Source organism: Pangasianodon hypophthalmus, chromosome 22, assembly GCF_027358585.1.
Source record: "Pangasianodon hypophthalmus isolate fPanHyp1 chromosome 22, fPanHyp1.pri, whole genome shotgun sequence".
NCBI classification, from domain to species: domain Eukaryota; kingdom Metazoa; phylum Chordata; class Actinopteri; order Siluriformes; family Pangasiidae; genus Pangasianodon; species Pangasianodon hypophthalmus.
In genome coordinates, this window is record NC_069731.1 from 3,968,826 (window position 1) to 3,995,493 (window position 26,668).

The 26,668-nt window shown below is 40.0% G+C and overlaps 1 protein-coding gene across 2 annotated transcripts in view; it reads right to left on the reverse strand.

Annotated features, from left to right (window-relative positions):
• The window catches only part of znf385d (zinc finger protein 385D), a 64,597-nt gene extending 45,798 nt beyond the window's left edge, over window positions 1–18,799 (reverse strand). The window contains exons 1-2 of one of the 2 annotated variants that reach the window (XM_026923903.3): window positions 18,374–18,799; window positions 5,754–5,896 (exon numbers count right to left, since the gene is read on the reverse strand). In XM_026923903.3, coding sequence (XP_026779704.3) covers window positions 5,754–5,896; window positions 18,374–18,395 — 165 coding nt within the window. In that variant the 5' untranslated portion in view covers window positions 18,396–18,799. The remainder of the gene's footprint in view (window positions 1–5,753; window positions 5,897–18,373) is intronic. The other variant, XM_034297811.2, reaches the window with a different exon arrangement.
• Window positions 18,800–26,668: the final 7,869 nt, after the last annotated feature.

The following is a 26,668-nucleotide window of genomic DNA, read 5'->3' on the forward strand; positions in this document are numbered from 1 at the left end:
TTCTGACATAAAGCATTACATAAGCTATTATATTGTGAGATTAAAACTGATAGCCAAGCTTGCTTGCATGTCAAATATTGCATTGTAAGGTAAATTATTGTATTGTTTTGCTAATCAAGCTAACAAAAGAGCTAGCAAGCTGAAGTATTTTATTGTGTGATTTTCTGTTTGTGTAGCATATTGAGTATTTGCAGTCCTTCTCTTTTTCTAATATACTTAATTTTCATAGATTTTGTTTAATGTTTCATACGTAAGGCATTTTGAAGAACACAGTTGGACTTATTGTAAGTAAAACTTGGAGCGAAGTTGGCTAGCAGGCACACTTAAGATTAATGACGTTTATCAAGTTTGTAATTGGCTGATTAAATTGAGTTTAAGCTCCTCCCTTTTTGACCTAAGTGTATTTGTGATTTGGCAAAATCAGGACGTGCAAACCTTTTCGAATTTGTGCCTTAAGAGAGAACCACTAACAAAAATGAGCATTTAGCAGCCTGGCCTTATTGCGCAGCAGTGTGTTTGCATGTGATTTGTTGTGAAATTACATCCAAAGGTTGACACTGAACGATGCCACAATCATCACCTGCCACTGCAGCCCATGTTGCTTTCTTTATTAATAGGGTGAAAACAAAGCTGCGCATGATTTACAGCACATGCCTGAGGAGGTGGAAATCATTTCTCCTTTTCCACTGAGCTTTCAGTCTGAGACATATTTAATTCTGTGGCACGTGAAAGGTTTTAATTAAAACTCTGTGTATTATCAGAGCACTGTTGTGCAGTCCAATTGGTGCAAATTATCCTCATAAAAATCAGTGCTCGCTTTAGCGCATAAGCCCTGTGTTGTATGAGGAAAAGACCACTAGGAGACACAACCACATGAGACAGAGAGAGAGAGAGAGAGAGAGAGAGAGAGAATATTAGAGTTAGCAGTGCTACTATGATGATATCTACACCAATAACTCTTCCAGAAATGGGACTCTGTGTGTGTGTGTGTGTGTGTGTGTGTGTGTGTGTGTTTGAGAGAGAGCGTGAGAGAGAGTGAGATTTGTTATTGCAGCATAAGTGGAACTCACACTCTTTCCAGAAACCATACGCATCCAAAACATGTATAATCAAATACACACACACACACACACACACACACACACAGACGGACTCTCTCTTAAACTCTCTTTTGCAAAGAAATCTGTTTTCAGTCATATATAACAAGAAGTAATAAATCTGCCTCTCTGAGCATGTGTGTGTGTCCAGTTTTGGTGAGCCTGTGCCCACTGTAGCCTCAGATTCCTGCTCTTCGCTGACAGAAGTGAAACCCGGCGTGTTCTTCTGCTGTTGTAGCCCATCCGCCTCAAGATTTGACGTGTTTTGAAATGCTTTTCTGCTCAACACGTTTGTAAAGAGTGGTTATTTGAGTTACCGTAGTCAGCTCAAACCAGTCTGGCCATTCTCCTCTGATCTCTCTTATCAGAACTGACGCTCTCTGGATGGTTTTTGTGTTTTTCTACACCATTCTGTGCAAACTCTAGGGCTCTACTCTACAGCTCTTGACTTGTATCTGCATGATTTTATGCTTTGCGCCGCTGCTACACGACTGGCTAACTGGATAATTGCATGAATGTGCAGGTGTACAGGTGTTCCTAATAAAGTGGCTGATGAGTGTATATTTCTAATGGGTTCATATTCACATTTACTGCTGTTATGGGTTTAATTTTTTGTCCACAGTACCACCAGTTGCATGTAAACAGGATTTGTATTTTTTTCAACTAATGCACTCTTGAATAATAAGTAAAACATCCTATTAGGTTTTGATAAATGATTCAAATTAAATCAGTTCTCGGGAGTGGAGTCTGACCAGCAGCCCGTCAGCTGAGGCCCGAGGCCGAGTCGTTCCTCCTGCCGTTCCACTCTGAACCAATTTTGTGCGGCGCAGCTGGGCGAGAAATCGATAGCTCCCACGGCTGATTGCTCTACAGTGGAAATAGAGTTTGTATTGCTTCTCGAAGACAAATGTAGGCTCCAGGCGAGATAAATGGTATTTTTTGGAGCAGGGGGGAAAAATCCCTAACTGAAAACTTCTCAGCTTCATTCATTCGTTCTGTCTCTTTTTCAGATGCCAAAAAAATCACCACATCGTCTCTCCTTAAACTTCACCTTCTGTCCTGGTTAAAGTAATCTATTTTGAGTTTCTTTTCAGTGTAACACCACTGCATAGTATAGAATTACACTTTATGTGGTTGATTCCAATCATATTTGTATTTCAGAGCTTATTTCCAGCACCAAGGACAAATAAAGTACTATTAGGGATAGGATAAGGTTTCCAGACATATTCACCGTTCATATTATTAGGAACACCTGTTCATTCATGCAATTATTCAGCCAATCATGCGGCAGCAGCGCAATGAATGAACTCATGCAAACACAGATCAAGAACTACAGTTACTCTTAATAGAAAACCTGAAAGGGTGGGGGGGGGGTGGGGTGGGGTGATTTCAGTGAACACCTTTTGGGATTTTCACAGACTGGTGCAAAAAACGAAAGACTTCCCGTGAGTGGCAGTCCTGCGAGCTGAAACGCCTTGTCAATGAGAAAGGTCAAAGGAGAATGGCCAAACTGATTTGAACTGACAGGAAGGCTATGGTAACTCGAATAACCACTCTTTACAGCCATGGTGAGCAGAAAAGCATCTCAAATCACATTGAACCTTGAGGTGAATGGGCTACAACAGCAGAACACCACTTCGGATTCCACTCCTTTCAGCCAAGAACAGGAATTTGAGCCTACAGTGGACACAGGTTCACAGAAACTGGACAGCTGAAGAGTGGAAAAAGCCTGAGTGGAGTAATCTTTGTGTAAAACAGTACTGACATGACAGATTCAGACAAGACTAAAATCCCAGAAATTCATTCCCAGCCTTCGGACACAGTACCTCTGCACTGAGGAACACCTCTCTTAGGTCCCACAATCCTGAGTGGCCGTGAGACGAGCACTCAGTCTCACAGCCACAATATTTACCTTAAACATCTTGTGGAGCAATAACAGTGTGTGTGCATGTCAGCGCTTCACAGAGGACATTGTAATGTTTTACACTGGTTTAAATGGGGCTTTTATTTGGACGTCAGAGGCCCCCAGTGCCGACTTACTCTTCAGAAAGGATAAACTGACCTGCATTTGCACTTATTAATGCTCCGAGACGTTCAGCATGCGCATTAGCAGCTGTGTGCTGAACAATGGTGAGTCTCATAACATCAGCACTCACAAAACAAACTGCTGTCACATTTCCTCTGATTCTCCTGCTCCTTTATGAGTTATAACAGGACGAGTGAGAGGTTTAATGTGCCTCTGGGGCAGCAACGGTGGACCTGACCTCAGTGTTTCTAAAAACACACACACACAATACAATAGGACTACTGGCATCTGGAGTTGCTGAAGGTAAAGACAAAAATAGATGCAAAGAAGGACATCTGTAAGGAATAAAGAAAAAATAAAAAAGTGAAAGGAAAGCAGAGTAAGAGAGAGACAGAGAGAAAGAGAAAGATACACTGAGACAGACACAGAGATGGAGAAAGATGAGAGAGATGTTAAGACAGAGAGCGAGACAGAGAGAAAGAAAGATGAAGATGTGAAGACAAAGAGACACAAGGAGAGACAAAAAAGATACATAATAATAATAAACATGTGATGGAAACAGAGAGAGAGATGTGAAGACTCACAGAGAGAGAGAGACAGAAACATTGAAAGAGAAAGATTTGAAGAAGACTGGTAGAGAAAGACAGCGGGAGACAGAGAGAGAGACACACACAGAGATGGACAGAGATGAAGACAGAAAGAGAAAAAGAGAGAACGGAAGATGTGTAGGAGACAGAGAAAGAGAGACAGAGACAGAGAGCGAGACAGCGATATAGAGAGAGGTGTGAAGACAGACAGAGAGAAAGATGAAGACAAAGAGAAAGGCTGAAAGAGCATGAGAAAAAAATCTGTGGACTGGTACAAAGATAAAAACGAGAAAGAGGAAATGCAGACAGAGAGTCATAAGAAAAAGTAAATAAGGAGAGAAGGAGAGAAACAGAGACAAAAATAGAAAAGTGAGAGTGAAGAAAAAGAAAAGAAAGGCAATTAAGGTGGGAGGGAAAAAAAGGAAAAAGGAAAGTGTGTGAGAGAGAGAGAGAGAGAGAGAGAGGGAGCTATATGTTGCTTTGAGTAATGATTAGAGGAGAAAAGTGTGTGATTATAGCCTGAGTGCTCTGGAACTCAACTCAACTGGCACTGATACAATTTCAGTTCTGTCTCACAGTGTGTGTGTGTGTGTGTGTGTGTGCGCACTGTCTAGTTTGGACTCATACATGATTACTGGCATATTAGCGAAAAACCACTACAAGGTATGTATGCAACTTTTCAGGTTTTCCCTGATCCCTCCACCCTCTCTGCTGAAACCATGTTGCCCCATGAGTTGACTTTTATTGAAAAAAAGCAGACCTGAAGGCTAATTTTGACTAAAACGTACGAGCTGTATTCAGAGTCTGTGATTTAAGTTCAAAAGATACATGAATATTTATGCAGGGAAAGTTCCTCGTATTCAGACTCGAGTTATGAACATACTTAGATTTTCTAAGTGGCCCATTCAGATTATTATAATCACCCGTGTGTTGTTCACACCTCCAAGGTTTCTAGACTTTTCTTAATTAGAAGTGTCTGAGACAGCATTTTTCAATGTCTAGACCACCACAATCAAAGCTGAATAAAATATTACCAGTATTTTGGTTAATTCAGTGCACTCTCTTGTAAAGATCACATGCCCATGTTTTGAAGGATAAGCTGACCGAGCACTCATCAGCTAAACTTACAGATGTTTATAATATCATTCATACAAAATTTGATCCCAAGATAAGCAATGTATCCTCTAATGTCCTCTGTGTGAAATTTTTTTTTAATCTATTTCATGGATTTTAAAGGGACAAAACTATTATTATTTACTATCATTATTAATTAATAATGTGATATTTATGTATTTAATATTGGCCCCTAATAGCATTGAATAGGGTCTGTGTATTTACAGCAAAACATGAATTTCTGCATGGTCAGAGACTGGTGCAGGAATTAATACTGTTCCTCGCTTGAGTCAGTATTGCATAACTAAAAACACATTTCTGTTTCAGGTAAACTTAAATGTTATTTCTATAGTGCTTTTAACAATAGACATTTACACGAAGCAGCTTTACAGAAATCTGTGCATAGAAAAACTCCTTGAGATGACACGAGTAAGAAACCAATTCTCACGTAATGTCTGAATAGTCACGTCTAAGGTCTGAGTTCTGCTCATGTGACATCATGTTCTGTGAGTTCATGTAACTCAACACTGAATATGGTTTCCAAATCTGGCTAGCTTTGTCATTTACTCGACCGGTCTTATTAAAAAAGTTGCAAGTTAAACAAATTATAGATCTCCAGTCATGGATTTACTGTGATGACCGCATTGCTACTGCCTACTACACACATCTTCATGCTGAGCGGAGCTCTCGTAGCGGCTAACAACATCTCAGACTGCATTGTTGTTGTTGTGTCTATACGGGCAGCATGATTACACAGTTACACACACTTTCCTCAAACACCACCACCAGTAATCATCCAAAAATCCTGGCTGGAAATTATAGCAGAAACTACACAGAACACCTCATTAATGACCCATGGGGGTGTGTGTGTATGTGTGTGTGTGTGTGTGTGAGAGAGAGAGAGAGAGAGAGAGAGAGAGAGAGACTCACAGAGCTGAATGTGGGCAGCAGGCTGAGGGCGGGGCTCGCCTCCAGTGAGAAGGGAAGGAAGTGCTTCAGGCCCACAGACGAGTGAACCTGGGGGAGAGGAGCTCGAACCAGAGCCGGCACCAAGCCACCCTGACACACACTACCTACAGAGAGAGAGAGAGAGAGAGAGAGAGAGAGAGTAAATAGGAAAGACATGGAGAGAGAAGAGAGAGAAAGTGAGGGCAAGGGTGAAAGGGCAAAAAAGTCAGAAACGCGGTAGAGAGAGAGAGAGATGTTGTGACGTGGAGAGAGATTGAATGAAAGCAAAAACAGAAAGAAAGAAAGAGAAAGAAAGAAGTGGAGAAGGAGAGGTAAAGAAGGAAAGACAAGAAAATAGAAATTGTGAAAAGGAAGAACAGAGGGGGAGAGAGAGGGCATAAAAATAGGCAAAACAAAAGGGAGAGGTAATTGAAAAATAAAGGGAGTGATGGGAAGGTAGACAGGATGAAGGAGAAAAAGGAAAAAGGAGCAAAGAAAAGACATGACATGACAGAGAAGAGGGAGGCAAACAGATAGCGAGAGAGACAATAAAAGAGAGCAGGACAGAGAGAAAAGAGGAAAAGACAGCAACAGGGAAATAAGGAGTAAAAGAGAGAAAGAGAAAGACAAGGTTGATGGACAGAGACAGAAAGAGGGAAATGAAAAGAGAAAGAAAAGAAGCAGAAAGGACACAGAGATGAAGAACAAACCCAGAGTGGTCGAGAGACGAAAAGGGTGAGAGAGGAGAGAGAGAGCAGGACAGAGTAATACAGGAAGAGACAGAAAGACACAGACAAAAAGACAGAGTTAGAGAAAAAGAAAAAATTCTTTGCCGTAATAAACATTATACATTATTCTTATAACATACTTATAACATTTTTTTTTAATTCAGAGATCTCGACCGGTCCAGCAGTCATATCTATACAGAACATTAAACTGAAACTGGCCAAGAGAGAGATGGAGAATGTGTATGAATAATAAGCAACAGGATTATTGCTGTCATTTATATATATTGTTTGCTATATTACTATTATTATCCTGAAATAACTTTTCCCAGTTTTTACAGCATTGTCTGTCACTTTTAATTGCGCTGGCAGCAGAACGTGAAATGAAAACCCGCCCACCTGCCAAGAGCGGGAAAAAAATCTGGCACAGCAAGGGACCTCTTTTAATTTACCAGCCAGGTGCCGTGGCTAAATGTTATAAAAAGAGTGTTTTACCGGCAGTGCAGTGTATTTGAACATTCAAAAATAGAGTGTCTACCAAGAAGGAAAATCCACCTATAGCTATATTCTGATGGGATTACATTATATTCTGATGGGACAGTATTTCAGACTCTTGCATACGGAGATATTCAAACATACACAGTGTTATGACTGTACCTCAGTTATGAGTTATGAGTTATGAGTTATCAGTGTATCTAAAGCACAAAGGGTGAGGTTAGGTCACTTTGAGGGCAAGGAGAAAGGCAGAGAGCACAAGATGGACGCATGAAGAGCAGGCACTACATTCACACTAGCAAACGACAACAAGCGACAAGCAATCGTTCATTTTTGATGAACATGCGCGACCCAGAGCCGCAATTTCAGTGACAACGGCAAGCGAAAGGGCAAGTGATGTCAGAATTGAGATTTTCTATTCTATGCAAATTCTATGCAAATAAGGTATGACGCAGTAAAGCAACAAACATAAACAACTGGCTCAAATGATTCCTCAGACTAATCGTGTAGAGCTGGTCGTCCGATATAATTCCCCACTCACAACTTTAGTTTCTACCTGCAAAAATAGTTCCCATTTGCTGTTTGACCCACGTATATGATCTCTCGTTAAATGCGTATAGAGACATTATGAAGAAAATAAAGCTTGTGAGTGTATGTAGCTTGTGCAGTTAGCTCGCTTTGCTAATCTAATCTGAGAATGAAGATGTACCATGCACATAACATGTAAATCAATCAACCAATTTTCACACAGATTAGTGTGTTATTTAATTTGTGTTTAACTAGTTATCTTCAGAAGTGATATCGACTGTATAGCTATTACGGTTTCTCACTGGAGCTAAAAGCTATGGACATCTCACCCCCACAAGCAACAAGAGAAGCAGTCACAACAAGAGAGTACAAGTACAAGCAACACAAGTGACTTATCGCTTGTTAATGTAAACACAGGGTGAGAGAGACGGGAATAAGATGGAAGAAAAGAGTAATATTTTAGTTGCAGTATTGCAGCATTGTCTACTAACCTGCATATAAATCAGTGAAGGAAAACAAAGCAGTGGGAGAAGGTGAGACAGAGTGAGAAGGAGACAAAACATGTCAAGGACCAGCAAATTTATCACAACACTTCTCTTCTAAAATTCAGACGAAGGTGAAGTGAGACACGAGAAGAGAGATGAATTTACATTACTCAAAATGACATAATCAGCCATCGAAAAACTGGTTAGAGTCAGGTGAGGTCGGCCTGGCCAATCAGTCTCGATATGGGGTATAAGGCTGCGTTCACATTATGAGCCCTTTTGTCTTTTTCAGGCCTTGAGGATTTGCATTCGTATTTGTAAACAGAGTTCTGGCATTTACGTCTGGCAGTGTGCGTCTGTTTCAATACCAATAACAATACACGCATGATCCATGTGCATTATAAACAGCATGACATGTCATATTGGTGAGATGGTTCATGACTACAGTAGCAATAAAATGAACAAACCGGAGACATGGGTATTTATTGCAGAGATGATTAGCTTTGTAGGTCAACTGCAAATCGTCTGTTCATGATCAGGCTGATAAATAATAAAGACCAGATGTGGCGGTTTTGCTGTTTTGGAGCTATAAAAGGCACTTCTGCCAAAAGATGTGCGAGTGTGGGAGAGGATCCAGCAACACAGTGACGTATAATATTAGGACAATTTGATAACCATCAAAAATGCACCTCTTGCCATTGATCTCAATAAAAACAATGTGTTCATATACAACATCACATTACCATGCATAAACACTGCACTGTGCTGTCTCTAACTCTAACCCTAACCCTAACCCTAGGTGGAGCTTCAGTCATTCACCCTGATGTTAAGGAAAACTAAGGAGAAATTAATCATGGCTGACAGTTCATGTTTTTAAATATCGTGATGCCAATAAGTTAGGACTAGAATATATTCTGACTGGTTGAGCTGCAAAATACAGAACCTTATAACTACAGTGTGCTTTTTTACAACGATCCTGTAACAGTAATTTACAGTCAGTGCAGTGACAGAGGTGTTGGGTCAGAAATGGAGGGAAACTGGTTTCATAAATTATATGCCAGCTCAAATACGCCACAAATGTAGGCACAATAGAAGTCTGGCTACTGGTGACAGACAGGAGATACAGCCAATCAGGAGAGAGAGAGCAAGAAAGAGAGTATGAGAGTGTAAACAAACTGGAGGGAGAGAGTGAAAAATTCTGACAATATACTACAAAAGTAAAACAAATACAGGACTGCTCAGATTTTACCTTTTTTTCTTGGTACAGATAAGGCTTTTTTTCTCTAATTCGATGGGAAGCTGGTTAATGATAGCTGATTTATCAGCTGGCAGGCTACAGAACAAAGTACACAGCACTTAATGAACTACACAGAGAACACAGATCGAGTAGTAAAAATACACACAATGGAAGCGACCAGAGGTGATCATTTTGTTTTCTACACTGTATTTTACAGCTAGTGTTACTACGCTATTTCTACTGGCGTCAGCCATCATAGCACTGTACAAAGCATGAACATTTTATTTAGTTGCAATAAATTAGCTGCACAATAAAATGAAAATGTCACAGCTGATCTTCCTCGATTTGATTAAGTAGCTTCAGTCTAGTTAGCTAAGTTTTCTTAGTAGCTTGTAGTGTAGTTTGGCTATAGTTTGGCTTATTAAATCACAAGTAGCAACAACAAACCACAACATTTTGTCCACTTCTGTGTATCATACAGTGTCAGAAACCACAAGCAAGTGAGGCTGAGAGACAGAACAAGCCCACATGGTAGATTTCCCTTAGCTCACCAAATATCTTGGCTAATCAACTACACTTGGGGTGAGAGGAAAACTGTAGAAAACACACCCCCTTCTGATATTAATCCTCCTCAAGACAACATTTCTATTCTAATATATTTTCAGATACCTCCACTATCCAGTGCACTTCATAATGTGGTGCTTAATGTCAGACGGCGAGACTGATGCCCGCGTCCTTATTAAGTGCACCAGACAAAAGCTGGTGCATTAAGCAGGCCGACGCAGCAGGAGGGACATATAGTGGGAGATGGAAAATAAAAGTCAATGCTTTGGTTTTATTATTGTAGGAGGGAGAGGCGTCAGAGTGGAGAATTATAAAACCACCACCCGAGGTTTGTGTGTCCAGAATTAAAAGCTCGCTGCCTCAGGATAAGTGCATTTCAGATCAGTTTTTTGAACAACTGAGACTAACAACTGGTACTAAACGCAGCACATATCCTGTATTAAAATACACCAGTTTGAGACAGATTTAAAATATAACACTTCAAGTCCTGCAAGCCATTAATGACAGGGAATAAAAAGAAAAGGTTGTAAAAAATTAAGAGCCGCAGCTTTGTTGGCTGAGCCACATGCCTGCACACGAGCAGAAACATGCCTCAGGCCTGAAACACACCAGTTTCACACGTTACATGATGCTCGGTCAGAAGTATGTCCCAGAACACACACCTCGAGTAGTTCTGTAGAAAACAAAACCAAAGAGGAGGACAAGAGGCCAGGATTATTCTCCTGGGAAACAACATGAGGCTGGAGCAATTTCTTTTGACTTCCATTAATTCTGCTCATCGTTGATTAAAGCCCCAGGAAACCTAAATCAGCCTTCTAATGATGTTGGCGTGGTCTCATGGAACACATAATGGTATAAAGTATACATAATTGTTGAATTACTGTGTAAAATGCTAATGCTGGGGTAACATTGCCTAAGCTCAACGCTCCACGCTATGCTGACCTCTACAATAGAGTGTTTCCCAATCAGAAAGTGTACCTAATACAACCCTTTTTTCGGAAGCCATGTACAGTTGGTTATCTCATGAACTCTTATAGAACCCTTAAAGAACCCTTTTTCTAAGAGTATAGATTGGTATGTGTTCACCCTTATAGGTTCTATGCATAACCCTACAATACAGTGCTCCCCAATGAGAAAGGGTTTCAAGCAGAACCCTTTTGAAAGCTATATGCTCTTGATTATACAATGAATCCTTAAAGAACCACTGAAGAACCTTTTTTTTGTAAAAGTGTAGATTGGTATGTGTTCACTTTTAGGAAAGGGGGTTCCTAAAGGGTCTTTGGACACTCTTAGAAAAAACCTTAAGGTTTCTTTGGTTGTCCCACTGGGGGAACCCTTAAAGATTCTATGTAGACCCCTACAATATAGGGTTTCCCAATCAGAAATGACCTTTTTTTGGAAACTAGGAATTATTAATTATCCAATGAACCCTTAAAGAACCTTTGAAGAAACTTTTTTTGAAGATTGTAGGTTGGTACATTTTTTAGAAAAAAGGGTTCCTAGTAGAACCCTTTTTTTGGTAGCTAAGAACTCTTGATTATCCAAATAATCCTCAAAGTAGCCTTGAAGAACCATTTTTTCTAAAACTGTAGGTTGAAAAATGTTCACTTTTAGAAAATAGGGTTCCTGAAGGGTTCTTTGGTTGTCCCTCTGGGGGAACCCTTAAAGGCTCTTGCAGAACCCTACAATATACTTATATTTAACATTTTCTGAAGATGTGAACAGAACATCAATATAGGATAGAAGTCAGACTTACAGAGTTCTTTTATAAGCCTCTTACTTTTACACAAACACACTTTGCTTTAGATATGGTTTCTGACATGGACCCTTGCAAAATTCCCATAACCAACAGGGTGTGTTATCTTGGAAAACTAGTGTGTGTGTGTGTGTGTGTGTGTGTGTGTGTGTGTGTGTGTGTGTGTTGCAACCCACGTTTTATAAACTCCAACATGGCTGTTGGAGGAGAGCCATTTGGATTAAGGGCTGCATGGCTTATTAACTCGAGCAGAAAGCCGGGTTGTTATGGTGGGATTCTGACACCATGCCTGTTGCATGAGCCTGTCTTTTACAACGTTGTTTTTTTCCCACCGAGCCATAATGTGGAAAACGTCCGGCCGGCTTTAGCCACGCAGTAAATCTGCACTTCTATTGCGTGCCTCTCTCAGGACGAGTACACTAAACCCTCAGGAACTTGTCACCAGGGAACGAGTGCTGTCCAGAATACACACTTCGTCCTGAACAGCTTAACTTCAGGACGTGGCTAAGCACACACTCGGGATACCCCTGCACTTCTGCTAAAGGGGGTTTGAACTCGATCAGTGATGGTGTGTTCAAAGTGAGGTGGATGTGGTGTGGTCTGGCCGAGTGAGTAATGACAGACCACACAGCTGGGACTTATATGAATACTTCAACCTTAATCAGCTCATGTGGCTAACAACAACTGGAAACTAGGGCAGAGCAATTAGCATGAGTACATTTATATAATGCTAACAAGTCCTGATAAGCTGTAAACAGCTGTGATTAGCAGCATTATCATGTGTAACTCAATTTGTAAGATGATCCGATGTATATGTAATGGCGTTCCAATGTCTTCTTGCTGATCATAAAATTTCTGGCAGAAAACCACTGAAGAGTCGATAAGAGGTAGAGTCGACAGATGCCACGCCTCTTCTCCCAGACTGACAGACACAGAGGCCACACCTCGTTCACTAGAACAGACATGCACGCAGGCCATGCCTCTTCAGTAGGACTAACTGACATACAGGCCACACCTCCTTTACTGCAACTGACATTCACAAAGGGCACACCTCTTCACTACGATTGACAGGCACACAGGACGTGCCTCTTTTACAACAATTATGTTGCACAGAGGCCATGCCTCTTCAATGGGAATGACAGACACACAGGACACGCCTCTTTACTCTGACTGATAGGCACACAGGCCACAACTCTTCACTAGGACTCACAGGCCATGCCTCCTTCATTAGGACTCACAGGCAGGCGGGACATGCAGCTTTAGTCTGACTGGCACACAGGTCAAGCCTCTTCACTGAGGCTCACAGTTCTCCTTCACTGGGCTTCCCAGGCCATGCCTCCTTCACAAAAGAAATGAGGGATAAAACTATAAAATTGGTGTTGAAAAATGATTTTTCAGACTTTTTTTTAGAAGAAATTTCTATCCAGTACATGACGTTATGAAGCAGGTCCCTGGAGGACTAGTGGTTAGGCCTCAGTGTTCTCACCGCCGCAGCCTGGGTTCGATTCCTGGCCAGAGAACCAACCCCAACCACTTGGGGTTGCACACAACAGTGCGCTTCCAGTTTCGGTCCCAAGCCTGGATAAAATTGGGGAGGGTTGCATCAGGAAGGGCATCTGGCGTAACAACTGTGCCAAATCAAATATGTGGACCAATGATCCGCTGTGGCGACCCCTAACGGGGAGCAGATGAAAGAAGAAGAAGAACAACAACAACAACGTGCTGTTTGGAAGCAGTGAGTCAGTGACTCACAGAATCACTGAGTCAAATCAATGAATCATCACTTGTCTTACACAAACATAGCCTCATATTAGAAATGATGCCATAATGTTGTAGTGGTATTTAGGAAAGTGTTTTTATTTCAACCCAGTCTTCCCTCTTTATTATTTTTTTAATTTTTTACAGATGATGTGTGCATTCAGACCCCAGTGGAATTGAACCAAATCCAGATGTGATTGCAGAACTCATGGTACTGGAGGGGGGTTCACGCAGGCTTAACACACACCCTGACTCTCTGCCTCTGGGAAACAGACGCTACATCCATCACTAAACCCTGCTCACTGTCACAGCTCCTGCCGTGACCTTGATGCATTAGTGTAATGTGCGTGTTTTGGCTGTGAGAAAGAAAGCGAGCGAGAATTTCGCTCTTACTCAAACTCCCATCTCCTCTCTCAGATGTGCCGATCATAATAAGATGCGAAAGGAAAATGATGTCTGCAGGGACAAAGATGACGCTTTCGTAATCGATACACGTCCACACTGCTAACTGTGAAATGTGATGTCTTACACATACGCACATACACACACACACACACACATACACACACACACACACACACTACATGCACACACAATACACACACTGATGTAAGCAGAGCAGAGAAAAACAAGTGTTAGTCTCCCAGCTAGCATTAGCATAACATGAAGCATTATACACTCTTAGTAATTGCATTCTGAAGCACTTCCCAGTTTAAAAGTCCACACAACTAAGGGTTCAAGAAGCACTGCAGAAAGAATTCATTATCTGTGACTCATGTTTCAGGACTTTGAAACATGAGTTGAATGCTCAGCGACGCTACTAAAGAATAATGCTTTTCCTTTTTCTCACATTGTCTATTTCAATTCTCCGCAATACTGATTGTCTGTGTGCATAAACGCCTTGTTGATTAGAAAGGTCAGATAAGAATAGCCTGACAGGTTTGTGCAGACATGAAGGCTACAGTACACTCAAATAACCACTCTTTACAACCACGGTGAGCAGAAAAGCATCTCAGAATGCACAACACGTTGAACCGTGAGGCGGATGGTCCACAGCAGGACAAGACCACATCAGTTTCCAGTCCTGTCAGCCAAGAAAAGGAGACTTTCACACTTTCAAAAATGAATCTTTTCAGCGAGTCAAGGCAATCAGCTCAGCTCACCAATTTGAGTCGACTCTTTCAGCTCTAAAACAGATCCTTACCATTTTTATCCCTAAAGCTAGCCAAAGTCATTGAACTTTAATTATCTCTCACATAAATTGTTCAATGAGAATTTAAATAAAAGTAAACGCATCATGCTAAATAATTGCAGTGACAAAGACAGTGAAAATTCCTGCCCTATTGTAGTATAGCGCTTGCTGAAAAACATTCATTAAGTAGAATTTGAAAAGGAATCATTTTGTTCTGATGTTCAGTACATCATATAGCAGTGAAACCTCACACTGCCACAGCCACACATGGATGAAATTCATACACACATCTCACCGTTTTTGCCAGAACTGTCTCGAAATCTTTATTCTGTGCAAATCAATAAATCAGATGTTCAGACATTTGACTGGATGTTTTTCAATCATAGTGGCATTAAAGAATCGTGAATACAGAATGCTGATATATTTGCAGTGAAAGCATCACCAAAAAACTGGCTCTTCACATTTGCAAGTCGTCTCCCACCGATCACCTAAATCACCTAAAAGAGCCGAATCAAAGAGTCAACTCAATCCCAAATGACACATCCCCAAAGAATCAGAGTTGACTCATTGACAAATGACACATCCCCATTCAACCACTCAACACCACTCATCCATTCAACCACTCAACACCACTCATCCATTCAACCACTCAACACCACTCATCCATTCAACCACTCAAATGGAAGACAACCCACAGTCTCATGGTTTCCTGTGAGTAACTACTATATAAACGTACAATTTAAACAACACTTCTACAGTGACTCTTAGAACCTGGCTACAACCATAATCATTTCAGATTTACACACACACACACAGTGATGAGCACCTTGTAGCTCACTGCAGGTGTTCACTTTACTCTGTGCTCTGTGCTTTAGTAATCAGAGGAAAACCGCGACTATGTTTAAACACTATTAGCATCAACCACAAAGTCCCACAGGGAGCCGGTTCATACACGCCTCGGCCCGTAACTGCACTCCCAGCCCTGAGCGCTGATCCAGATAAGACGACCGTGCCCGCAGCATGAGATCATTTCTGCACGGATCATTTCTTGTACAGGATTATTTTTAAAGGCCTGCAGGCAAACTTTTTTGTTTTCACCTATAACAGTGAAGGGAGGGGTTTCAAGGAACGACTGCATGTTACGAAACACAATTCAGCATATTCATGGAAGCGCAGCTGTTTAAAGGGTGTGTACTAAACATCATGCCTTTCCTAAGATCTCAGGAATAATTGCATCATAAAAGAGCAATATCAGTATCAATAACTAACGTGTATAGAGCTGTATTAAAGGAATACTTCGGCTTGTTTTCAACTCGGTCTTTATCCACTGTATCTGCGGCATATATGTGATTACTACAAAAAAAAAATAATTAACATGTTTCACTGTACTGAGAAAAGAACCACAAATAAGCTCGTGTATTTATTCAAAACTCACTTATATTACAAATGTTTAAGAGTAGTTGTTTAAGTCTATCAATAAATATATACATTTTTCCCATTATGTAACCGAAATTCAAAGCTACAACCATTATACTTTAACAGTTAAGCCAGGCTAACTATTAGACATTCCAAGAACCTTTCCCTAACGTTCCTATAATGTTATTTTTAGGTTATTGAAACATTATTTCTGAGAACGTTCAATGTGCAATGTTTATGGAAATTTTTATGGTTATAAAACTGTTCTACAAATTGTACTAGGAAAGTTTTTTATTATTATGTAAACATTCACCTTAGGTTATGGGAACCTCGTTTTAAAAAGGTTCTCAGAACGTTCACTGACAGATATGAGAGAACGTCTTACAAATGTTGCTAACACAATCAAACATATATAAAACAAAACAAGTACCTGCTTTTTGTGCAGATTTAGAAGTTTCTTCACAAATATCTGTTACTGTAACCACCACAGCTGATTATTTACAGTTACGAAGCTATGACACTGGAGACTCCTTCCATAAATGTTAAACAAAAGTCTCCACACAGAAAATAATAAAAAAATATTAATTAAAAAAATACTTTTGTGTTTCTTTGTTAAATAACAACACATTTTTAGCCATTAGTTATTAGCCATAGATTATGTGGTGTGTACGCTCATATTAGTTATTATTATTATAAAAAAGTTAATTCACTCCCTCTAGACTTCCATTATAGCTGATCTTCAAAAAAGGTTCTCTGTTCTTTTTTTCAATTCAGGGAAATGGGTCTAATTGTTGTCCATAGTAATCTCATATACGCTACAACTAGATGCTAATATTGCTAATACTAGAATAATCCTTTAAACAAAATTCAAATTCCAATTCAAACTGGAATTATGGGCGTGGCCAAAACACAACTCAGCGGTCGTCATGCATCAGCTACATAGGAACCTTTAAGGAAATAGTTTGAAACAGGCCTCAAAAAGACTGCAAATGTCATAAGGTTAGCAAGATACTGATAAAATATGCTAACAAGCGCTAACTATAAATCAGTTAGGCTAGACTGAATAATAAGAATAAGAATAATAACTTTATTTATAGAGCACTTTTCATACATGTGGTAGCTCAAAAGTGGTGTAAAAATCAAGTATTAAATATTATATAATAAAAAAGTAATATAATAGAATTCACAAGGTTGAAATAAAAGATGGAGTAAAAATAGAAAGAAAATATAAATACAAAAATAAGCATAAGGAGATAAAAAGTACACAAATATAAAGTAAAAATGAATATAGAAAAATGGATTAAAATAAATTAAAATAATAAAATAAAATGATTAAAAGAACTGTAGAATAATGAAATAAAAATAAAATGAAATATGAATGAGAATGAAATGAAATGAAAATGAAATGAAATGAGACAATATTACAGAGCAATGACAGTTAGGCTCTCCTGAGTGGCGCAACAGAAAAGTGTTGCCCCATCATCAGGAGACTGCGAGTACAAATCTCGATGGTGCTCCAGCCATCCATGGCTGCACTCTGTGAGTGGGAGGAGCATACACTCTTCCCTGTCAATCACACCATCACTAGGCAATCACGGTCATCTGTGAACTCAGGTATGCGTAAGAGGGCAGATAGAGCTTTTCTCCGAGTGTGTGACACAGCACAGTGTGTGAGTAGCAGTTTGATAAAGATGTGTTTGCTTGGCTTCACGTGTCTCAGGGGTAGCACGTGTTAGCCTTCATCCTCCGCGGCTCGTAGCTGTCGTATGATTGGTGGGTGGGGATTAGCAAATGACCATAAGTTATATCAATCCAAAAATTGCTCTTATATGCACAGGATTATGGGATGTGTAGGACAGCGAAGGATTGATGCAAACAGCCTACAGAAACTTTCCAGTGAGTGGACAACATTTGCTACGGTTCGGACACAATGTGTACAATCACTCTGAGCAAATAACTCCGCCTTCCAACTTTCAGAAAGCCACACCTCCTAAATCTCATGCTCATGCTCATGAGGAAAGTGAGGAGGAAAGTGATGTCCTGATGGCTTTTCCTTTTTATTTTTTTTTAGATATCACTGTCAGAGACAGGTCTGATATACTGAACTGGAGGTTATACACTTCCTTTATTTGTTAGCAACATCAGCTTCTAAAATAAAGAAGCAACCTTAAGACTCCAGACATGGTTTGGCTGATGGACTACATTTGTTTTTGTTTGTAGCTCTTTCCTTTTTTATCCCTTGTACTTTTTATGGCACTCAAATCTTAATAATAATAATAATAATCTTACAAATAAATCAAAATGCATTCATAAAATAATTCATTTTTAAAAATGAATAAATGACAATAAGAAGCACCATGCAAGCACACAGATTTCCACTGAGTCTGGAACGCACAGCTACTAAGTGATAGTGTGTGTGTGTGTGTGTGCGCGCGTTCTCACTTACCCAGAAACATACTGCTCTCCATAATCCGTTAGGCGCGCAGCTCTCCGGCTTGGTCGCGTGCTGGAGACGCCGACGGACGCTCCATGTTCTCAGCGCGCGCGAGCGTGTGTGTGTGTGCGTGTGTGTGTGTGTGTGTCAGAGAGAGTGTGTGTGTGAGAGAGGGAGACAGTGCTCTGTAGGAGAGACAGAGCGCGTGTGTGGTTTAACCGCCGCACGCGCTGCCACAACGCTGTCTTGTCCCTCCTCCGTCAATCTTTCTCTCTCTCTTTCTCTCTCTCTCTCTCGTCCCAGGGTTCCTGGTGTGTGTGTGTGTGTGTGTGAGTGTGTGTGGAGAGTGCACCTCTCGTCCAAACTCCACTTTTTCTCTTCCAGTCTCTCTTTCTCTCTCTCTCTCTCTCTCTCTCTCTCTCTCAGTCTCTCCCTTGTTCTGGTTTTCTGCATCTGCTGTATGCTGCTTTATATACTGCTCTCTCTCTCTCTCTCTCTCTGTGTGTGTGTGTGTGTGTGTATGTTTATCTGCCTTATCCCATCTCTCTCTGTTTCTCTGTCTTTTCCATGTCTCTGTCTCTCTGTGTTCCTGTCTCTGTCTCTTTCTTCTCCGGGTGTATTTCTCTCTTTTTCTCTCTTTCTTTGTACCTCTCTCTCTCTCTCTCTCTCTCTCTGTCTCTATCTCCCTTATTCGGTCTCTGTATTTTTCTCTCTCTTTTCTGTCTCTGTCTCTCTGTGTTCCTCTCTCTCTCTCTCTCTCTCTCTCTCTCTCTCTCTTTGTGTGTCTTTCTTCCCTGGAAGTAGGTCTCTCTTTTTTTTCTCTTTCTATGTATGTCTTTCTTTGTGCCTCTTTCTCTTTCTGTCTCTCTGTGTCTCTTTCTCTCATTTTCTGTCAGTCTTTCTCTCTTTATTTCGTTGTGCCCCTATCTCTTTCTCTCTCTATCTTTGTCTCTCGGTGTGTTTCTTTCTGAGTGCCTCACTTTCTCTTTCTGTCTCTCCATATCTTTTTCTGTCTCTCTCTTTCTGTGTCTCTCTTATTCTCTTTCTCTGTCTCTTTCTGTCTCTCTTTCTCTATTTCTCTTTTTCCACTTCTTATGTTTTTTTCTCTAATATATATCTCTTTCTTTCTTTTTCTTTGCTAACTTGAGGAAGAAGACGTCTTTGGTTTAGTAAACTGTAGATATTTGACAATGCCAATAAAAGGGTTTTTTATTCAATCTCTCCCCTCTCCCTCTCTCTCTGTTCATTCTCTCCGCTTCAGTCGCTTATATTTTTCATCTGTGTCTTTCAGTTTTCTCTGTGCTTGTATGTCATGTCTCTGTTTTTCACTCTTGCTCTCATCCTTTCCCTTGCTCTCTCTCTCTCTCTCTCTCTCTCTCTGTCTCACTCTCTCTCTCTCTCCTTTTCCTCCCTTTCTCTACCTTTCTCTTCTTCATTATCTGTCTCTCTCTGTTGTTCTGGCTTTATCTGATGGTGGTCATTATCCTTTCTCGTTGCTTATCTCTTTCTCTCTCTCCTTCTCTCTCTCTCCCTCTCTCTTTTTCTCTTTTCTTTTACTCTCTTTTTCTCTCATTCGTTCTCCACTGGTCTGGCTTTACCTACTTCTGTTCCTGCTCTCCTTTCCCTCTTTTCTCTCTGATCTATTCATCCCTTCTTTACTGCCTCATTCACTCCCTTTCTCTCCTTCTGCGGCGAGCGCTATCTGTGTTTATGGCGTCTCTGTCGTCCTTGATTAATTTACAGAAATGGGTTACGTCGATTAATCACAGGAGGAAAGTCGCAGGAGGGGAAGTTGAGCTGAATTTGTCAATCAAGTGACAAGAGCGTGGATATTAAATAAATCATAACCAAGAGAAGGTGTTGTCTTACAACAATGACGGGTTTAAATCCCACATTATACTCAGATTATAAAAAAACAATGTTGCACTGACATCTTCGTAATTATAGCAAAGATCTTGGAATAATATGCTTTAAGATTAATAACTGAACAATACTCAGAAGAATCAGTTTCATTCTCTCATCTTCAGTAACCACTTTATCCTGGTCAAGCTCTCACTGGATCACTGGATACAAGACTGGATACGACACACACGTTCACACACACTCATTCCACATTAGCATTAATTTAGAGCCAACTACAGTGTGTACATCGGTCTATGTAAGTATATGAACTGCCTTCCAGTCTTTATTTTTCTTCATAAGGTCTCTACACATATTTAATAAAAGGTCATATACATATGACAGAATAAGATCATTTATTTCCATTTTTTCCACTTTTGTGCATCAAACAGTAAATAGGAACTAACTGCAGGTAGGAACTGAAGTTGTGAGTGGGGAACTGAAGAAACATCGGACCAAACGTCACACATTTGAGCCAATCTGAGGTGATTGCTTTAAGAATTTCATTCAAATGAGGCAGAGAAATTTTACCAAAGTGTCTGTAATATTTTAGTGAAATGTAATATTTTAGCAATCTAAATGATCAGATACACTATATTGCCAAAAGTATAGGGACACCCCTCCAAATCATTGAATTCAGGTGTTCCAATCACTTCCATGGCCACAGGTGTATAAAATCAAGCACCTAGGCATGCAGACTGTTTCTACAAACATTTGTGAAAGAACGGGTCGCTCTCAGGAGCTCAGTGAATTCAAGCGTGGTACCGTGATAGATTGCCACCTGTGCAATAAGGCCATTCGTGAAATTTCCTCACTACTAAATATTCCACAGTCAACTGTTAGTGGTATTATAACAAAGTGGAAGCAATTGGGAACAACAGCAACTCAGCCACGTAGTGGTAGGCCATGTAAAATCACAGAGCGGGGTCAGTGCATGCGCAGAAGTCGCCAACTTTCTGCAGAGTCAATAGCTACAGACCTCCAAACTTCGTGTGGCCTTCAGATTAGCCCAAGTACAGTACGTAGAGAGCTTCATGGAATGGGTTTCCATGGCCGAGCAGCTGCATCCAAGCCTTACATCACCAAGTACAATGCAAAGCGTCGGATGCAGATGGTGTAAAGCACGCCGCCACTGGACTCTAGAGCAGTGGAGACGCGTTCTCTGGAGTGACGAATCACGCTTCTCTGTCTGGCAATCCGATGGACGAGTCTGGGTTTGGCGATTGCCAGGAGAACGGTACTTGCCTGACTGCATTGTGCCAAGTGTAAAGTTTGGTGGAGGGGGGATTATGGTGCGGGGTTGTTTTTCAGGAGTTGGGCTTGGCCCCTTAGTTCCAGTGAAAGGAACTCTTAATGCTTCAGCATACCAAGACATTTTGGACAATTTCATGCTCCCAACTTTGTGGGAACAGTTTGGGGATGGCTCTTCCTGTTCCAACATGACTGCGCACCAGTGCACAAAGCAAGCTCCATAAAGACATGGATGAGCGAGTATGGTGTTGAGGAACTTGACTGACCTGCACAGAGTCCTGACCTCAACCCAATAGAACACCTTTGGGATGAATTAGAGCGGAGACTGTGAGCCAGGCCTTCCCGTCCGACATCAGTGCCTGACCTCACAAAAATGCGATTCTAGAAGAATGGTCAAAAATTCCCATAAACACACTCTTAAACCTTGTGGAAAGCCTTCCCAGAAGAGTTGAAGCTGTTATAGCTGCAAAGGGTGGGCCAACTCCATATTAAACCCTACGGATTAAGAATGGGATGTCATTAAAGTTCATGTGCATGTAAAGGCAGACGTCCCAAAACTTTTGGCTATATAATGTATCTCACTGCAGTATTGCACTGTTTGCTCATTTAACACAAACTGTTTTCAGTGGACAGTGTAGCCTGCATTAAAGTCTCCTTTTGAAGCCCCCTACATGATAGGCACTGATAGGAGTCCAGTGATGGCCGGCTTCTATGGGCTTCTATGGCAAGATTCAAGTACAGTGTGTTTTAATGGGAGCTTATTAATGCTTATTGGACAACAGGCTTTAAATACATCATTTTGAGTCCTGTGTAGACGCCGTGTGTCTCTGTGAGTGAATAGGAGTGTGACCGGGTGAGTTTTGCATACAAGCATATTAGAAAAAAGACATTACATGTATGTCATTTAAACAACTGAGCAGTTAAGGGCCTTGCTCAAGGGCCAGCAGGGGCAGCTCGGCGCTGCTTGGATTTGAAATTCTGATCCGTAGTCCAATGCCTTAAGCTACCACTGCCCATCTCATCAACATCTCAACGATATCTCCCTCGCCTGGACACATGGCTTCTTCATGCGATAACTGCTAGATCTCTGAAAGGGGCAGAAGCTCATAACCAAGTCCCAATCAGTGAAACGTAATGAACATGTCTGACCTCGCAAACGTAAACATATCAGCGCCAGTCAGAAGAACAGCGTACTCAGATCTGCAGTAGTCCTTCAGTAACCGAATCCATAACTATTTTTTATATACAACTTAAAAACGTATGTTTTAAACAACTAGTGAAGCTTGTTATGTTATCATTGTAATTGGTAAATATTGTAAGTAAAAACTGTAAGTATAAAGTTATGTTTGATTATGTGTTTGTTTTTTCTTTATATCTAGGTCTAGATCTCTAGCTGTCACTACCTTCTTCAGGAAAATAGCTAAAAAAGTGTTTCCCCTTTTTTAAACATCACCAGCCGCTACTGATGCCAATCATTTGGACTGCAAAAAGACTGTGTGATGTTTTTTCTAAACCGATAGCCATGCGCTTTCATTACCTGTTAGTATTATTAGCATTATATTTCCAGTAACAAGACAGCAAACATGTCTTGGTGGGGCAAAGGGATACTTGTGGAAATTTCATGTCTCAATCTGAACCTCTTTCTGTCTCCATCACTCGGTTCTTCGGGAACAGAACCTGCATTAACCACGAAACAACAAATCCCTACAACATCTCCAAACACCCCGAATGGATACTGCAGACGTGTGTGTGTGTGTGTGTGTGTGTGTGTCCAGATTCCTTTTGACTGGCTGCTTGTCTCTTCTTAGATCTCCTCAATTGCTTCAAAATAATACAGCTGAAGGTCAGGAGGAATTGACCGCTACAAAGCTGGCCCACACCTATCGACTGCAAATGAGAGGCTTAACCAAAGGAGAAACTGGCCACACGGCACGTGGCAAACACACACACACACACACACACACACACACACACCAACAAAGTGAGAGAAGGAGACAGAAAAGTGCATTTCACTTATGATTATAATATTATCCAAAAGGGGAAAAATCCCCACTGTGTCTGAGGATTGTGATTCTTGGATAATATTGGATAAAATTTTCAGATCCAATCAACAAACTGGATATTTTTATGCGTCCCTTGAACACATGTGATGACTGACACAAGACAGATCACACATAAACACTAGACAGAAACTGAATTAACCCTGTTCTGTTAAGGTCAAAAAGACCAATTTTTATATGTATAAATAAATAAATAAATAAATAAATAAATCCCAGGATTAGTTTTCTTTAACAAATATTACAAATCATGTGTAAAAGCCATATTTGATGTTCTGTTTTTCTGTGAGAAGACATTTATTTATTTACTTATCATTGATGGAAGGAGTCTTCAGTGTAAGTGGTTTGTAATAGTCAGAGGTAAAGCTGTAAACGTATGTTTTTCACCACTGGGAAGACTTTAGGACAGACAAGATTATGCTTTGTGGTTTATCAGTCACATGACACACTCCTTTTTTTTTGTCTTATTAACTCCAAAAAGAAAAAATATATAGAGGCATATGTTAATTTTTGTCTTGAAGCTGTGTGAGCAACACTGTATTAGTATTGTGAAGTAAGTCATTATTACAGCTGGTGCTTTTAGAACATTGCAGGAACATTTCTACTGGACTGTTCCACCTAACCCTCTTAGAACCATTTGAATATTTATTGAACATTCACATAACATTCTCTGTTAGCTAGGTATTTGCTTAAGACAACATTGTTAAGCTTGTAATTCTACTTTTACCATTATGAATGAATACTCAGCAGGTTCTAAGAGGGCTATGCTGTAACGTTCTAATAACATTGTGAAGCAAACCATTATTACAGCAGGTGTTTTTAGAAATTTGCAGGAATATTACTATTGGAACGTTACATCCCTAACCATCTTAGAATCTAGTCAATATTTACTTCATGTTCAAATAATGTTCTCTGTTAGCTATGTGTTTGCTTAAGACAATAAATATTCATAAATGTTCCTAAAATAACATTCCAAAAACATTCTAAAAACACTTGACAAAGTTATTAGAACGTTGGTCACACGATGTTTCCAGTTGGACAAAAACAAACATTATGGAAATATTAATGTCACTAAAATAGTAGAAAAATGCAATTTAAAAATGTAAAAGTCATACTTATTTTTAAATAACCAATTTTGTAAAATAGTCTTTACAAATTTACGTATATGTTACATAACTTCATCCTTTCTGAGACAACTCCATCTCGGAGGCGAGGCCTAGTGAGCGTAATGGTACTAAATGTGCAGAAAAAAGTGAGTCTGGATTTCCAAGATGGCCGCCACCCGTTGTTACAACATTCAGTTAGATGGTGAAGTTTTTTCACACTGAACTACATCAACACATCTTGATGACATCACTGAAGAACTGGAGTTTGAGGCAGATATTTAGATTTTTCGATGAGACAGATGTCCGTTATTTGTTAGCTACATTAGCCACATAGCTGAAGTGCCAAAGTTGGACGCCAAGCCTCGCTTGGGTGAACGACTCCATTTACGGTAAAGGGTACTTCCGATCATTGCTATATTCCTGTTCCCAGTTAACCCCAATTTCTTCAGCATTTTCCCACAATCCCCTGTTCCTCCATCACCAGAAGCTCTTTGAGTAAATCTATTCATTCCATATCTGCAGTAGCAAAGGCTCTCGGAGCGGATGGCGCTCCTCTCCTGCTGGCCAAATGTGTTTTTTAACCTTGACTCGGAGGTGTCAGCGTTGAGAAGGTGCATTATTTGTCACCACGGATAGCGTTTAACATGCCGCCGTCCCCGCAGGAGTGCGGCCTGGGAAACTTCATTAATCTTTCTGTCACTTCCACAGCACTTTTCATTAGTTATGGCGGCTATCTGATCAACAGGCGATGGCTGTGTGTGTGAGAACGTGTGTTTGTGTGAGGTTAGGGAAAGATGCATGGCTTTTCCACAATGCCTATATTGCTATAATGGAATATGCAAAGAGGTAACACACGCACACTCACACACACACACACACACACACACACCACACACACAGCTTGACACCTTGATCCTGTCACGCCTTTTGATTCACTCTCTTCACTCAGTTTTCCTTCAATCTTTAATGTCAAAATGCTGACGTACAAAAGCATTTTTATAACTTTAATATCAGAATCCACTTAAAATTGCTTTTCTATGTTCCCAATAGAATCAATTTTAGCTGCAGAACCTCAGACTGATGATGTGAAGCGCAAGGCCACACAGAAAAATCTCCAATATCCCAATGACTGATTTTCTGATAGCCAACTTCCTTCGTTTGAGACATTTATATAACTACTAACTGGAACTCAAACATCATACAATGTATTTTCACTGACCTAATAACTAACTTTAGCCACTGTTAGCTAATTACCAGTTGGGGTTTCAGTTAATATTAGTTAGCATGCTAATAATAGTTCATGTTGCTACCTAGCTAACAGCTCACATTAGTTAGGTTTATGTCATTTGAGTCACAATTATACAACAACAGCAAAAATTTTGATAAAATTTCAACAGTTGATGTTCACTACCAAATTTTTCTCTAATAATAAATTATTTTAATGGAGTTAGCTGACATTAGCTAACTACAAGTTGGCTCAGAGTTAATATTAGTTAGCATGGAAACAATAGTTAGCTAGTGGTCTGTGTTAGTTAGCTATCTAACAGTTTGTATTACTCAGTTTTATGTAATATGAAAAAATATTACATAACAACAACAAACCTTCAATAAAATGTCAACTTTTACTTATAGCTACTTCACTAACTAACTTAGCTGACATTAGCTAACTACAAGTTAGGTTCTTGGATAATATTAGCTAGAGTTAGCCACTGGTTTGTGTTAGTTAGCTGGCTAACTGTTCACCTTAGTCAGGTTTAAGTAATGTGAAACATAATTATGTAACAACAGCAAACTTTCTAGAAAGTTTACATTTTCACCTGATGATAATGTTAGCAAACTCACCGATTAACTAACATTAGCTAACTACAAGTTAGAATGTAATATTAGCTAGTTAGTTACATATTTATGAACAACTGTATCTTTGAAAAAATTCATATATTTATATATATATATATATATATATTATATATATATATATATATATATATATATAT